The sequence below is a fragment of the Acinonyx jubatus genome, chromosome C2 (assembly GCF_027475565.1).
Source record: "Acinonyx jubatus isolate Ajub_Pintada_27869175 chromosome C2, VMU_Ajub_asm_v1.0, whole genome shotgun sequence".
NCBI lineage: Eukaryota > Metazoa > Chordata > Mammalia > Carnivora > Felidae > Acinonyx > Acinonyx jubatus.
The window spans coordinates 59278344-59294879 of NC_069384.1; the positions used below are offsets into that span (position 1 = coordinate 59278344).

The 16536-nt window shown below is 36.5% G+C and overlaps 1 protein-coding gene across 3 annotated transcripts in view; it reads left to right on the forward strand.

Moving 5' to 3' along the window:
• The window catches only part of GRAMD1C (GRAM domain containing 1C), a 102551-nt gene that overhangs the window by 7582 nt on the left and 78433 nt on the right, over nucleotides 1–16536 (forward strand). For all 3 annotated transcript variants that reach the window (XM_053220880.1, XM_027060877.2, XM_053220881.1), the window contains exon 3: nucleotides 13024–13108. In XM_053220880.1, the coding sequence (XP_053076855.1) occupies nucleotides 13024–13108 (85 nt within the window). The remainder of the gene's footprint in view (nucleotides 1–13023; nucleotides 13109–16536) is intronic.

The following is a 16536-nucleotide window of genomic DNA, read 5'->3' on the forward strand; positions in this document are numbered from 1 at the left end:
TAATACCCTCTAGTTCCATCCACATAGTTGCAAATGGCAAGATTTCATTCTTTTTGATTGCCGAGTAATATTCCATTGTATATATATACCACATATTTATCCATTCATCCATCGATGGACATTTGGGCTGTTTCCATACTTTGGCTATTGTTGATAGCGCTGCTATAAACATTGGGGGGGGTGTGCCCCTTCAAAACAGCACACCTGTATCCCTTGGATAAATACCTAGTAGTGCAGTTACTGGGTCGTAGGGTAGTTCTATTTTTAGTTTTTTGAGGAACCTCCATACTGTTTTCCAGAGTGACTGCACCAGTTTGCATTCCCACCAGCAGTGCAAAAGAGATCCTCTTTCTCCACATCCTTGCCAACATCTGTTGTTGCCTGGGTTGTTAATGTTAGCCATTCTGACAAGTGTGAGGTGGTATCTCATTGTGGTTTTGATTTGTATTTCCCTGATGATGAGTGATGTTGAGCATTTTTTCATGTGTCGGTTGGCCATCTGGATGTCTTCTTTGGAGAAGTGTGTATTCATGTCTTTTGCCCACTTCTTCACTGGATTATTTGTTTTTTTGGGTGTTGGGTTTGGTAAGTTCTTTACAGATTTTGGATACTAACCCTTTACCTGATATGTTGTTTGCAAATAACATATTCTTCTCCCATTCTGTCAGTTGCCTTTTAGTTTTGCTGATTGTTTCCTTTGCTGTGCAGAAGCTTTTTATTTTGAGGAGGTCCCAATAGTTCATTTTTACTTTTGTTTCCCTTGCCTCCAGAGACGTGTTGAGTAAGAAGTTACTATGGCCAAGGTCAAAGAGGTTTTTGCCTGCTTTCTTCTGGAGGGTTTTGAAGGCTTCCTGTCTTACATTTAGGTCTTTCATCCATTTTGAGTTTATTTTTGTGTATGGTGTAAGAAAGTGGTCCAGGTTCATTTTTCTGCCTGTCGCTGTCCAGTTTTCCCAGCACCACTTGCTGAAGAGACTGTCCTTATTCCATTGGATATTCTTTCCTGCTTTCTCAAAGATTAGTTGGCCATACGTTTGTGGGTCCATTTCTGGGTTCTCTCTATTCTGTTCCATTGATCTGAGTGTCTGTTCTTGTGCCAGTACCATACTGTCTTGATGATTACAGCTTTGTAATACAGCTTGAAGTCCGGTGAATGTTATTGAATCTTAACATGAATAAGTTTCTGACTTCCTATTAAGAAACTTAAGTTTTTTAAAACCATATCTGAAGGAAAATGTTTAATTGCTAACAAATATACCAAATAATTATACTTCCTGAAAATCATGTCATCTATATTGATTATATTATTCTTGGTTTCATTCAGAGACAGTTTATGACTACTGTAGTGTTTTGGCCCTTCTGCACTATGATTGTGTAGCTTTGTTATGGATTGGAAAACCTTTATAATTCCAAGGGCTATCTACAGGACTAAATAGTCACTGTGGTTATTCTTTGCAGACTTAACCTAAGAAGAAGGGTAAAGCTAAAAAAGGAACAAGCAGGGGAATGAGGATTTAGAAATAGGAGAGAGGAAGAAAAGAGGTATGTGTTCTAGACCTTTGCTACTCAAACTGTAGTATGTGGGGCCAACAGACTTGGCTTCACCTGTCTGCTGATTAGAAATGCAGAGTCTTGGGCCCGATCTCAGACCTATTGAATTAGAGTCTTTATTTCACAAGAATTCTTGGAGATTTGTATGAACATTCAAGTTTGAGAAGCACTTGTTTAGAGTGTTGAAAGTCTACTTTGTCTCAGTTTAGGTCTAAATGCTAATTACAAGCACTTTGTTTTGAGGAATGAAAAACATTTTTTGTAATGTTTATTTATTTTTGAGGAACAGACAGAGCGTGAATGGGGAAGGAGCAGAGAGAGAGGGAGACACAGAATCTGAAGCAGGCTCCAGGCTCTGAGCCGTCAGCACAGATGTGGGGCTTGAACCCACGAGCCATGAGATCATGACTTGAGCCGAAGTCGGACACTTAGCCAACTGAGTCACCCAGGTGCCCCAAGAATTGATAGCTTTTTAAAGTTTTGTTATTTGAAGAGTTAAGCTCCCAGGACCTGAAAAATTCACTAGTGTCGATTAACTCATATATTTTGGCCTGGCTAACTCAGTTGTTCCACAATAGTGAATCTACAGGGAAGCATGGTATCATTTAATGAATTGGAGATTGGGAACAAAAAATTTGGGATAGAGTACGTACGCTCTGTGCCTGGTGATTTCACTGTGTGGTACTCTTGACTATGTTGTTCAACCTGTCAGGTGCCTCATTTCTAAAATGAGAGATCGGGCCTTGGTATTGCAACATTAGTGTGTCTTGAATCAATAGGGAAAAAGGTGGAGGAGGTGTTTGGCTAGCAAGTGCTCATAATTTACATTTCTGGCAGCTGTGTATCAGTCATAAAAAACTCTGGGCATATATAGTGGGAGTATGTTACATGTGGAACACCTTTCCTTAAGAGTGGTAGAAAGGGGTGAAAAGTGCTAGAGAAGAGAGAGGACCTGCTATTTGTAATATTGGAAAAGATATTTTGATGATTCCCCCCAAATAAAAAATTGTGAAAACTTGGCAAAAGGATACAAGACAGTGAAACAAAGTTTAAGTTTTTTTTGTCGTTGTTGAGGCTGGTTTCTTCTAGACTCTATGCATTTAATCTTGTGCTGCTTGACAAATTGGCTAGTGATTGTCTTTCTGACAGTAGCGCTTTATTTTTTCAGTTTTATTGACTTATTTTACTTCTAGGGTAGTTAGCAGCTGACAGTAGGACTTTAGAGAAGTTTGACCAAATTACCATAGCACTGGACAGTGAGATCAATAGCTGTGGATATTCTATTTCAATCCCATAATTTAAAGATAGGAATCTTAATGGTTATATTTATTTTCTTTTATATTTAAAAATGAAAGTTTAAGCCTACTGTGTGAGAAATTAGTCTTATTAATAACTTTTAAGTCCCAGTATAACAATAATTATGTGAAAAGGAAGAGAATAAACTTGAAATAAACTTAATGGCAAACAAATATTTATCCTTTTGCCCTTTAACTGTTAGTAAAAATATACCGCAAAAAACCCCACATCCAACCAACCAAACAAAAAAACCACTTTTTTTTTCCTGACTAAAATGATGATTCCAGGTAGATTAATGTTCCAGAGGAAAAGCATTCAGAGGTCTGCAGAAGATGCATTTACTTAATGTAACTTCTCTTCATGATGTTGAACTAGTAACTTTTGAAAGTAGAAAAAAGCATTTGAGATTTTCTGTTGCTTATGTTTAGGAAATGACATACTTATCTGGACTTTTTTTTTTTTAATGTTTATTTTTGAGAGAGAGAGAGAGAGAGAGAGGGAGACAGAGTGTGAGTGGGGGAGGGGCAGAGAGAAAGAGAAAGACACATAATCTGAAACAGGCTCCAGGCTCTGAGCTGTCAGCACAGAACCCAACATGGGGCTCGAACTCTGGAACGGTGAGATCATGACCTAGGCCGAAGTCAGAGGCCTAACCAACTGAGCCACCCAGGTACTCCTTACCTGGGCTTTCTAATAGAAATAATAGTGCTTTGGATAAGGTACTTAATTTTAGGCATTCCTTTTTATGTTGATATTTCATTAATATTAAATTTCTCTTTAAAAATATTTGTCATTTGTATATACTTATTTCTTTAATAGCTGATTTACTTGATAATTGTATTTTAAAAGTGGAGGCATTTATAAAGTTTTCTGAATTGTGTAACTAAAATTTGTTTAGGGGTGTTTTCCTTTGAGTGTAAATTTGAAAATCTTGGCAAATATACATAGAATAAAGAACATATGAAATCTCATATTCCTCAGATCTTTGAATCTGGAAGGGAGACAGGGAAAAAAAGAAAGAATAGGAGAGTTTTAAAAGAGGTTAGAGTTTAAATTTGTCATTTTAAAAATATTTTTGTTCTAAAACATTTCAAGGATAAAACAAGTGTAGATTTTGAAACATTATATATGTACAAATAATAACTACTCCACTTATGTTTTGGTAGAAAATATTTAGAGTTGAAATTCTTTAGATCATAATAAACTTTTTTCTAATTATACAAGAAATCATAAGTCTTGACTCTGTACTTTATCATTGACTTATAGCATGATCATAGTCATGTTATTCACAAGTAAGCTTTTTTATTGGATACAACTTACCACAAACATGATTTAGAATTAGGTACACCATGAGGATTAATTAATGTTATACTGTTAAATAACAATAAAAACAAAACCCAAGAGGATTAATTAGTATGTTTGAAACGTACTTTGGCAACTTTAGAAAAGGTGTTTTCTGTAATCAGACGTTGTCCTCCACACAGAATATCTTGAATTTATTCAAGGTAAAAAGGATATTTTAGACATTGACTTTCGTAGCTGATAAAAAAGAATGAACTTATTTTCTAGTTTCTGTTGGATTTGAAAATAATATTTTATTCATTAATATTCAATTATAGATTTTGTTTGAAAATCTAGATATGTTATTAATTTTAGATTTAATTATAAAGGAATAGGAACTAACATTTCTGGCAATATGGAAAGAGGACCTTTTTTTTTTTTTTTAATATGTGAAATTTATTGTCAAATTAGTTTCCATACAACACCCAGTGCTCGTCCCAACAGGTGCCCTCCTCAATACCCATCCCCCACCCTCCCCTCCCTCCCACCCCCCATCAGCCCTCAGTTTGTTCTCAGTTTTTAAGAGTCTCTTATACTTTGGCTCTCTCCAACCGTAACCTCTTTTTTTTTTCCCTTCCCCTCCCCCATGGGTTCCTGGTAAGTTTCTCAGGATCCACATAAGAGTGAACACATATGGTATCTGTCTTTCTCTGTATGGCTTATTTCACTTAGCATAACACTCTCCAGTTCCATCCACATTGCTACAAAGGGCCATATTTCATTCTTTCTCATTGCCATGTAGTACTCCATTGTGTATATAAACCACAATTTCTTTATCCATTCGTCAGTTGATGGACATTTAGGCTGAGAAAGAGGACCATTTAACTTAAAAACTCCTCTGTTACAAAGTACCTAGAAATGCTGTATGAAATGTTACAAACATGTTTATAAATTGAATGTCTGGGCTCACGGAATAACAAGGGAACTACCCGAGGGCTAAAAAAGAAGAGGGAACTGATTATCAGAGTTGTAAGCACATGAGCTAATGTTGAGGCAGCCCTGGGGAGTTAATTAGTCTCTGTAACGAAAACTTTAATGGCTACACTGGGATAGAAGACATGTCTTGGACTTGTATGAATTAGAACGGAGAACTTATAAAGCCATGACTCTTGAAGAGTTATACATTCTGTGAAAGGTAGGCTAAGAAAAAAATCCACCTACATCTGCCCTTTGAAGACAAGGAAGCTTATTTGTCTAAACTTGGGCTTGGGGTGGTAGAGGAGGGAAATATTCCTGAGAGTACACAACTATAGTTGATCTCTCATGAAGTTTTGGGACCTGAATTTGATACTTTATGAGTGAGCAGAAAGATATTCAATGAATAGCATATTAGTTGCTTCAAAATTTTGGATAGAACTACTAGGTAAAGACTATAAAATCATTATTTGATATTATTTAAGACTTAATAGAAGAAATTAAGCATGCAATAAGTGGGTAAGACATTTTTTTTAAATTTTTTTTTAACATTTATTTATTTTTGAGACAGAGAGAGACAGAGCATGAACGGGGGAGGGTCAGAGAGAGAGGGAGACACAGAATCCAAAACAGGCTCCAGACTCTGAGCAGTCAGCACAGAGCCCGATGCGGGGCTTGAACTCACATACCGTGAGATCGTGACCTGAGCCGAAGTCGGACACTTAACCGACTGGGCCACCCAGGCGCCCCAAGACATTCTTTTTTAATATGTTTGTTTGTTTGTTTATTTATTTATTTATTTATTTATTTTGAGAGAGAGAGAGAGTGTGTGTGTGTGTGTGTGTGTGTGTGCACATGCACATGAGTTGGGGGAGGGACAGAGAGAGAGGAAAGAGAGAATCTCAAGCAGGGTCTGCACTGACAGAGGGCGCTGTTCGTGGGCTCAGTCCCACGAACCATGAGATCATGACCTGAGCTGAAATCAAGAGTCGGTCACTTAACCAACTGAGCTACCCAGGTGCCCCTGGATAAGACATTCTTAAAAACACTGGGCAGATTTGGAAAACAACCAAATTCAACTTCTAGAAATGAAAAATGTGGTTATTGAAATAATAATTTAAAAATTCAGTGGATGTGGGAAATACCAGATAAAGAGAAAGTCAGCAAATTGAAGGATATATATAAGGAAGTTATTCACACTGTACCACTGAGAGATAAAGATAGAAAATTTTAAAGAGAATGGCTCGAGATATAAGGAGAAAAGTAGAGGAGTCCATTATGATTCCATTAGAAGTTTCAGAAGATCAACATAAAGGCAACATTCAAAAAGAATATAGCTGAAAATGTTCTACTCTTGATGAAAGATGTCAGAATCAGGAGGTACGGTGAGTCTCTCACACGGTAAATGAAAAGAATATATGAGCAGAGAAATTATTATCATATAAGTGACAAAGGTAGATGTACATCAATTAAGATAGGAGAAGTCTTTTTTAAAGTGTATTTATTGTTATTTTTTATTAAACTCTACACCCAACATGGGGCTTGAACTAATAACCCCAAAATCAAGAGTCGCATGTTCTTCTGACTGAGGCAGCCAGGCCCCCAGGAATAGTCTTAATAATTCATTTGAGTGTCATCTATGCACCAGCCTATTCTAAGTGAACTCGGTGGTGTCTCTGCCATTCTAGAGCTGACTGGGAGATGGATAGTATACACCTGAGCAAATGTATAATATTTTTTTGTTTCAAGTTTTTATTTAAATTCTAGTTAACATATTGTGTAATATTGGTTTCAGGAGTAGAATTTAGTAATTCATCATTTACATAGAACACCCAGTGCTCATCACAAGGGCCCTCCTTAATACCCATTACCCATTTAGCCAATGTTCCTATCTACCTTCCCTCCAGCAACCCTCAGTTTGTTCTCTATAGTTAAAGGTCTTTAATGGTTAGCCTCTCTCTCTCTCTCTCTCTCTCTCTCTCTCTCTCTCTCTCTTTGCAAATGTGTAATATTATGTCAGGTAGTGATAGAAGCTCTAAAGATAATAGAAGCATGTAAGGTGTAGAGAATCACATGGAAGGGAGTAGCATTTTCAGTCAAGATGGTCTGGAAAAGCTTCTCTGAGGAGGTGCCATTTGAGAGAGCCCTATGAGGGACAAAGAAAGAATACCGATGAACCATGCGAAGAAAGGAAAATGGAAGTGGGGTTCTGTGGGAAGGCAAGAGTCAGGAATAAGATTGGCTTGTTTGACAGTTTCCTTATGGAGTCAGATATGGTGAGTGAAGAAGAAGAAAAAGATCAAGGATAATAATTTCTAGGTTTTTGATCAGTGCAACGGGGTGCATGGAAGCATCGCTTAGGAGAAGAGAAAGATGCAGATAGCAGGGGGACGAAGTAGTTTTGGGAGTTGGGAAAATGAAGTTGGAGATGCATATTTGATATATAAGTAGAAAAGTCTAGTAGACAATTGGATTTATGACATGAATCGTAGGAGAGAGATTGAAGCAGGAAATAAATTTTGAAGACTTTGAGTATGGATGGTATTTAAAGACAGATTTTTGGAGTGCCTGGGTGGCTCAGTTGGTTAAGCATCTGACTGCTCAGGTCATGATCTCATGGTTCCTGAGTTCGAGCCCGCATCTGCACTGTCAGTGCAGAGCCTGCTTGGGATTCTCTCTCTCCTGCTCTCTCTGCCCTTCTCCAACCAATGCTTTCTCTCTCTCTCTCTCTCTCTCAAAATAAATAAACCTTAAAAAACATTAAAAAAATAAAACAGATTTATAAAGATTGGATGAGATCACCTAGGGAAAAAATATGGATAGAGAAAAGAAGTAGACTCTCCAGTGTTTAGAACCTCAGGTGGTGGAGCAGGAACTAGCAAAAGAAACTGCGATTTGACTACTGAGATAAAATCTTAGGAAGTGTGGCATCCTCAAAGGCAAATGATGGAAGTCTTTTAAGGACAGAGTGACCTACTGTGATAGGTAGAATAAGGTGAGAGCTGAAAATTGACTACTGGATTTGCAAAGTAGAGGATTCTAGTGACATTAAAAAGTACAGTTTGGGGGCAAAAACCTGATGGAAGCACTAGGTTTTAGACTGCTGTCCTAATCTTCCTTTGTAAGGTTTGAATTTGATTACCCAAAGCAATAGAGGGCTGAAGGAAGAAAATTCATATTTCATTAAAAACAATGTATACTTCTTTAAAGATGACCATATCAACATGGAAAAATATTTTGGTAAAGTAGCATGACTACTAAGAAATTAGCAGTAAATTAGCATATTTAAATAAATGACATGGAGAATGTGGAAAGTAACTGAAATAGTAATGTGTTACTGGGTTATTAATTAGGGCTTCAACCTAAGTATATCCTTTTGATTATCTAGGACAATGAGAAATTTTATTTTATTTTTTTAAAGTTGGTTTATTTTTACTTAGAGAGAAAGAGAGAGAGACAGAGACAGAGACAGAGACAGAATATCAAGCAGGCTCCTGCTGTCAGTTCAGAGCTGCATGAACCATGAGGTCATGAACTGAGCTGAAAGAAACCAAGAGTCGGAGGCTTAACCGACTGTGCCACCCAGGCGCCCCCCTCCTTTTTTTTTTAAGTTTATTTATTTTTATTTTTGAGAGAGAGAGAGTAGGACGATGAGAAAGTTTAAATAGCACATGCAAACCAAATTAAAATAATACAAAAATTCTAGCTCAGCATTCTCTATCTACCTTTCCAAAAAACCTTTTCTTAGACATGAGATGTGAACTTAAAAGCAATGACATTGATCCCATGAGCCACGTACAAGAGTGAGTTTCTATTACACTAGTCACATTTTGCTCAATAATTAAATGATTTTACTTGTGTTATTTCTCTGGTGAAAATGTTACGGAGGAGAACAAACATGAGTATGGGGAATGACCTCTGAATCAGCTTTAAAACTACTTTAAAGCATTTCCCCCTTTTACATAGAATTAACACATTTATTCTAACCTTATGAACTTTCTTCTTTTACTTTTTTTTTTTACTTTTAGTTTGAGATAATTTTAGACTCACATGGAGTTGTAAGAAATGATACAGATACCCTGTACTCTTTCAACAGTTTTCCCCCAATGACAACATCTTACAAGACTATACGACAATATCACAACCAGCATATTGACATTGATACAGAACATTTGCATCACAGCAAGAATTATTTTTATAGACACAGCCTTTTTATAGTGTTCCCTTCCCCCTACTCAACCCTTAGCAACCACTCCATTCCTATAATTATTCTCCATTTCTATAATTATGTCATTTCAAGAATATTATATAAATGGAATCATATAGTATGTAACCTTTTAATTTTCTTAACGTTTATTTATTATTGAGAAACAAAGAGAGACAGAGCATGAGCATGGGAGGGGCAGAGAGAGGGGGAGACACAGAATCTGAAGCAGGATCCAGGCTCTGAGCTGTCAGCATAGAGCTCGATACAGGGCTTGAACTCACAAACCATGAGATCACAATCTGAGCCAAAGTCAGACGCTTAACTGACTGAGCCACCCAGGTGCCGCCAGTATGTAACCTTTTATATTAGCTATGTACTCATCATAATTCCCTGGAGATCCATCTATTTTGTATACTAACATTTCATTAAAGTTTATGTATGTATGAATGTACATATATAATATGTACATATCTATTATTATATGTATATATATATTATTATTTTTAAAAATAATCTCTATACCCAATGTGGGGCTGGAACTCCCAACCCAGAGGTCGAGAGTCGGATGCTCTTGATCCTGACTGAGCCAGCCAGGCGCCCCAGTTCATTCCTTTTTAATGCTGAGTAGAATTCCGTGGTATGGATGTACCATAGTTTTAACCATATATCCACTGAAGAATATCTGGGCTATTTCCAGTTTAGGGCTATGATGAATAAAACTGCTGTAGATATTCATGTACAGGTTTTTGTGTGAACATAGCTTTCCTCTCTAGGGGTAAATGCCCAGGAATGCAATTGTTGGGTCATTGATAGTTACATATTTAGTTTTTAAGAAACTGCCAGTCTGTTTTCCAGAGTGGTGGTACCATTTTATATTCCTGCCAGTGTGTGGGTGATCCAGTTTTTACACATTCTTGCCTTCTTGCTGAGTGTTTTCATCATGGAAGGAGCTCTTCCATGTAAGTTTTAAAATAATCTTGTGTCAGATATCTTTTAGGATATATTTTAATTAATTACTTTTGATATTTCCACTTTTGGTGTGCTTCATTTCTTGTGAATTTGAGTTTACCATACTATAGCCTTTCTTTGCAGTCTGAGGACTTCCTTTCACATTTCTTTGAAGCAGGTCTGCTGTCTCCATTGTTTATGTTGACAAATCAGCCAGTAATTATACTAGTTTTTACCTGTATGTACATGTCATTTTTCTCTTGCGTTCATGTTCTTCTTTGTCTTTCACAGTTTAACTGTCCTTCAGTTGTCAACAATTGTCCAACAATTTCCCTGTCCTTCTTGGTTAATTGAGCTTCTTTGATCTATAGATTAATATTTCTCTGCAGATTTTGAAAGTTTTAACCATTATTTCTTCAAGTGTTTTTCTGCCTGCCCTTTACCTTTCATTACTTCTGTTGTGTATATATATATTTTAAATTAATCTTTGAGAGAGAGAGAGAGAGAGAGAGAGAGAGAGAGAGAGAGAGAGACTGAGCGCGAGCAGATGAGGGGCAGAAAGAGAGAGAGAGACACAGAATCTGAAGTAGGCTCCAGGCTCTGAGCTGTCAGCACAGAACCCGCGAACAGTGAGATCATGACCTAGGTGGCTCAGCCTACTGAGTGTATTTTGAATCGCTTAATTTTGTCTCATGGGTCTCTGAGTCTGTTCATTTTCTACAATCTTTTTCATCTCTGTTCTTCAAATTGGATAATTTTTGCTAATAATCTTTAAGTTCACTGATTCTTTCCCTGCTATATTGAATTTTTGTTGAGCCCCTTCAGTGAATTTTTTATTTCAGTGAATGTAGTTTTCAACTCCAGAATGTCCTTTTTTTTCCTTAAAAAATTTTTTAAAATGTGTTTGTTGAGATTCTCTATTTGTTGAATCACTATTGACATGTTCTTCTTTAATTCTTTAAGCATGATTCTCTTTAGTTGTTTGAACATATTTGTAATAATTGCTTTGATGTCTTTGTCTGCAAAATGTAGTATTTGGGGACCCTGAAAGACCCTACTGCCTGCTTTTCTCTTTCCTTAGTATGAGTCACATTTTTCTGTTTCTTGGCATGTTTCATAGTTTTTGTTGAACATTGTACTATTAAGATAATGTATTGTAGCAACTGTGGATTCTAATTGCATCCTCCCTACCCCTAAAGCTTGTTATTGATGATTTTTGTTTGTTTAGTAACTTGCCTAGAGTAAATCTGTGAAATCTATTTGTCTTATCTCTGCTCAGCTTAGTATTGTTGTTGGTTTTATTTATTTTTTATTATTATCAAAACATTTTTTAATGGTTATTCATTTTTGAGACAGAGAGAGACAGAGCACGAACAAAGGAGGGGCAGAGAGAGAGGGAGACACAGAATCCGAAGCAGGCTCCAGGCTCTGAGTGTCCGCACAGAGCCCGATGTGGGGCCCGAACCCATGAACCGTGAGATCATGACCTAAGTTGAAGTTGGACACTTAACCGACTGAGCCACCCAGGCGCCCCTTGTTGTTTTTATTTTCAAGGCTGGCTTCCTAGTGGTCACCCCTTATGTCAGCCAGTGATTGGTCAGAAATTTTGCTTTTTTGAAAATTTTTTTTAATGTTTATTTATTCTTAGAGAGAGAGAGAGAGAGAGAGAGAGAGAGAGAGAGAGAGAGAGCGCGCGCGTGCATGAGCAGGGGAGGGGCAGAGAGAGGGAGACACAGAATCTGAAGCAGGCTCCAGGCTATGAGCTGTCAGCAGAGAGCCCAATGCGGGGCTCAAACTCACGAACCGCGAGTTCATGACCTGAGCCAAAGTTGGATGTTTAGCCAACTGAGCCACCCAGGTGCCCTGGAAATTGTGCTTAAATACATAGAGCCAGTAAGACTTTTTTCTTCTGCTGAGAGATCTGTGTGTAGGTTGGGGAATGTATTCAATGTTCAGGCCGTTTTCAAGTTTGTCTCAATTTTTATGTTTCCCCAAGACTTGTTTTAGCCAGGAATGTGTGGATAGTATGGGAACTCTGTAGTCTCTGCTACCCATGCATGCAGCTTCTGTTTAGCCAGGAATACATGGGAAGTTTATGAACCCCATTTATGGCTGTCTCTCCTCCAAGATCTCTTTGTTAAGTCTGCTGCTAATCTGCCAGTGGGCTTATTTCTTGCCACAAATGAGACTACAACCTCACACTCTTGTGGATAGCTTCAGAATTTTCCCTTTCACTTCTGGGCATAGCTTTTCTGCTCTCCACTCTGAACCATCTCAGCCATCTCACTCAGCATAGCTGCTAGTTTTCATAGCCTACACAACTGCCCTCGTGGAACTGTCACACTGCCACAGTGATTTAACTGATGGGGGAGGATGAGTAAGGGCCAGTGGGCAAGGAAACAGTGCCACAGACTTCCGCTGCTTCTAAGTTTGGTAGATTTTCATGAAAAAAATGCTTCTCAGTTTATTGCATGCCTTTGGTCAATTTCCAATAATTTGAGATGATGTTTTTTGATAGTTTTTTATTTGCTTTTGTAGAGAGAATTTGCTAAACTCCTTACTCCAGCATGCTGGGAGCTTCCTTTGCTTGCTTTTGGTGTTTTTTGAAATGTTTATGTATCTAGTTTTTCATATAAAAATGTACAAAATATTGCATAAGAAGCATGTTATTTTACAGTCCATTTAAATTTGTTCAAGACACTACCTTTTAGTTCATCTAATAAAGATTATAATTAAATGGAAATTTAATCTTTTTATTGTTGCAGATTTCAAGTGCCACCTATAAAGACAGGAATGAGGAATACAAAAGACAGTTCACACACTTACCTGATACAGAGAAGCTGATAGCAGGTAAAACAGACAGGAAGTTGCAAAAAACCATTTTACTACCTCATTATCAAAAGAGAACTGACAAGTGACAATATTTGTAGAAAATTTGAGCCTTCGTGCTAGACAGAAAATATTTTTTAAGATAAGCAGCATGTTATTCTAATTAGACAATGTAAAACTAAGTTATAATTTGGGGAGGAGTGATTTCTGACTTATAAAAATATTCGGTACTAGCTAAGAAAAATAGAACTAAAAGGAAATCATTGTCACAATTTCTTCTGGTGCTTGTTTCATATGGTTTTGTAGGGAAAATTTAAATTTGCTGTTCAATATATATTAACTTTCCCCGGAAAAAGGTACTCCTTAACAGATTATAGAGCCAATTTTGTAAAATTTTCTGGGGCTATATTCTTATTCGTGTAATCCTTCTTTTTAAAGTTTGTTTGTTTATTTATTTATTTATTAAATGTTTATTTTTAAGAGTTTAAGGGGAGGGCAGGGGGCAGAGAGGGGGACAGAGGATACAAAGTGGGCTCTGTGCTGAGGACAGCAGTGAGCCTGATGCGGGGCTCGAACTCATGATCTGTGAGCACATACCTCACTGAAGTTGGCTGCTCAACCAACTGAGCCATCCAAGTGCCCCAAGTTTATTTATTTAGTTTTTAGTAATCTCTACACCCAATATGGTGCTTGAACTCATGACCTGGAGATCGAGTTGCAGGCTCTCCCAACTGAGCCAGCCAGGTGCCCCTCATGTAATCTTTCAGGTAGATTTTGTTTAAATAGACTTGAAGAGGAAAACTGTAACTATTTTTCTTACAAAAGTGCTTAATTTTTGATATAAGCTTAATATGTTTTTTTTTATAATCAAAATATAAAACTAGGTTTTAATTTTAGTATATATTTCATTTAAACCATTTATTCATAGAAATTTCTGATTTCTGGTACTGTTGGGCAGTATTCAACACAATGTAACTGAATTTCTGTAGTTCAGCTCAGTACTTTAAATATCATAATGAGTTAAAACAACTTCTAAGAACATTTGAAAGCAATGTATTCTCATGACAAAATATTTAAATGCTATATAAGGGCATATAATGAGAAGTGAGTGGTCCTTCCAACCAAGACTGTTCCAACATACTTTTTGGGCTGTATAGCCACTTAGAGTAATTTCTTATGTATATTTCGAGAAGTTTTCTGTAGTCATTTCAAGGGGTATATATGTATATTCCTAACAGAATTTCTTTTTATTATTTTTTATTTTTTAAGTTTATTTATTCATTTTGAGAAAGAGAGGGAAAGCACACATGCAAGTGGGGTAGGGACAGAGAGAGAGGGAGAGAGAGAATCCCAAGCAGGCTCTATGCTGTCATCATGGAGCTCAATGCAGGGCTCGATCTCAGGAATCATGAGATCATAACCTGAGCCAAAATCAAGAGTCAGAAGCTTAACCAGCTGAGCCACCCAGGCATCCCCCCGCCTAAGAGAATTTCAGTGGGAACATACTGTGTTTACTCTTTGAACCTTGTTTAGAGCTCTTTTTATTAGCCTTACTTAAGGAATTACTTCATTCTTTTAATGCCTGCCCATATTCAACTAAATGAACTCTGTACTGCAATTTATTTAACAAATCCTTTATTGATGGACATTTTGATCACTTCCTGTCTGTTACTATTTCCACTAATGTTGCATTGAAACTTTTACATTTGTTTTAGCACATATGTGCACACACATTGTAAGATAAATTCTATGAAGTGGAATTGTGGTAAAAAGGTAATAAGTATTTAATAAGTTTCCTGTTGCCAAGTTACCCTCCAAAAAGTCTGCACCAATTTGCATTTTCATCAAAAGTGTATGTGAGTACCTGTTTTGCCCCACCTCAGGAAGTTTGCTTTAGTAAAATTTGGTAGTTAGAAATGGTACTTAATCATTGTTGAAATATGCCATGTCTTTAATTATAAAGGAGGTTGAACATCTATTTATATATGTATAAACCATTTGTATTTCTTTTTCTGTGAACATTTCATAAACTCTGCCCATTTTTCTGTTTTTTTGTCTTTTTCTTAATTTGTAGTAGCTTGTTAGATGTTTAAAAAATTAGATCTTTTCATGTGTGTTGCAAGTGTTTCTTTCCAGTTTGTCACTTGAAATCAAGTGACTTTTCAAGGAAACCTGTGTAAAATTTATCATACTTATCACTGCCTTCTTGAAAGAATTTAATCTGATAATGTAATGATACATATTCATTATAAAACATTAAAGCTCTGCAGAAAAATATAAGGAAAAAAATTGAAAAGTATTGGTAATCATAACACCTACATATAAATTTAGTTCATATTGTTTGTATAGCTTTCTAGGTATTTTTCAGTATGTGAATTTGTTTTAAAAAATTTACACTTTTTAGTTTTCTCTCACTGATACAATGAACCTGTTTATTGTATAAAACTTGCAAAATACAGACTTTTACAAAGTAGAAAACTAAAACCAGGTTTAATTGTACCAAGCCACAGACTGAGAGAAAATAGTTGATAATCACATATCTGATTAACAAAAAATCCTTGTATTTAGAATGGAAATAAAAGTCAACAATAAGAACACAAACAACCCAATTAAAAAAATAGGTAAATACACTTTACCCAAGATATATATGGAGGACAGATAAGCATGTAAAAAAATCCTCCACATCAATTATTATAGGAGAATGCACATTAAAAGCACAAGTAAACTACCTGGCAGTGAGAATTGCTAAAATTCACAGCAACAACAAAACAATGGACAGCAGCAAATGAAGATGAGGCTGCAAGGCTCTCATCTCCTGGTGGTGGGAATGCAGGCTGGCGCAGCTGCTTTCAAAGGCAAGTTGGCAGTTTCTTGTAAAGTTAAACATGCACTTAACCGTATGACCTGGCAATCCTAGTTATTTTCTCAAGTGAACTGTAAGCTGATGTTCACAAAAGTCCTGTACATGAATGTTTATAGCATCTTTGTTAACAATGGGTAATAACCAAGATGTCATTCAACTGGTGAATGAATAAACAAACTGGCACATCCATATAATGGAATACTATTCAGCAATAAAAAGGAACAAGCTATTAATATGCATTGCAACATGGATGAATCTTCAATACATTTTCTAAGTGAGAAAAACAAAACTTAAAAGGTTACATGTTTTATGATTCCATTTATTTGACATTATGAAAAATGCAAATATATAGGGATGGAAAGCAGATTTGTGGACACTGGGAAAGGAGAGTGGTTTCACAAGGGAATTTTTACGGTGATGGAATGGTTCTATATGGTACTGGGGTGGTGGTAACATAATTGCATTTGTGAAGCCTTTATAGAGGTATCTTTATTGTATAAAAGTTGAAAAAGTCAACCAGAATATCAGGAGATCCCAGGTTGAAATTCCATCAGTAGGAAAAGGATCTAACTATATTACATACAAG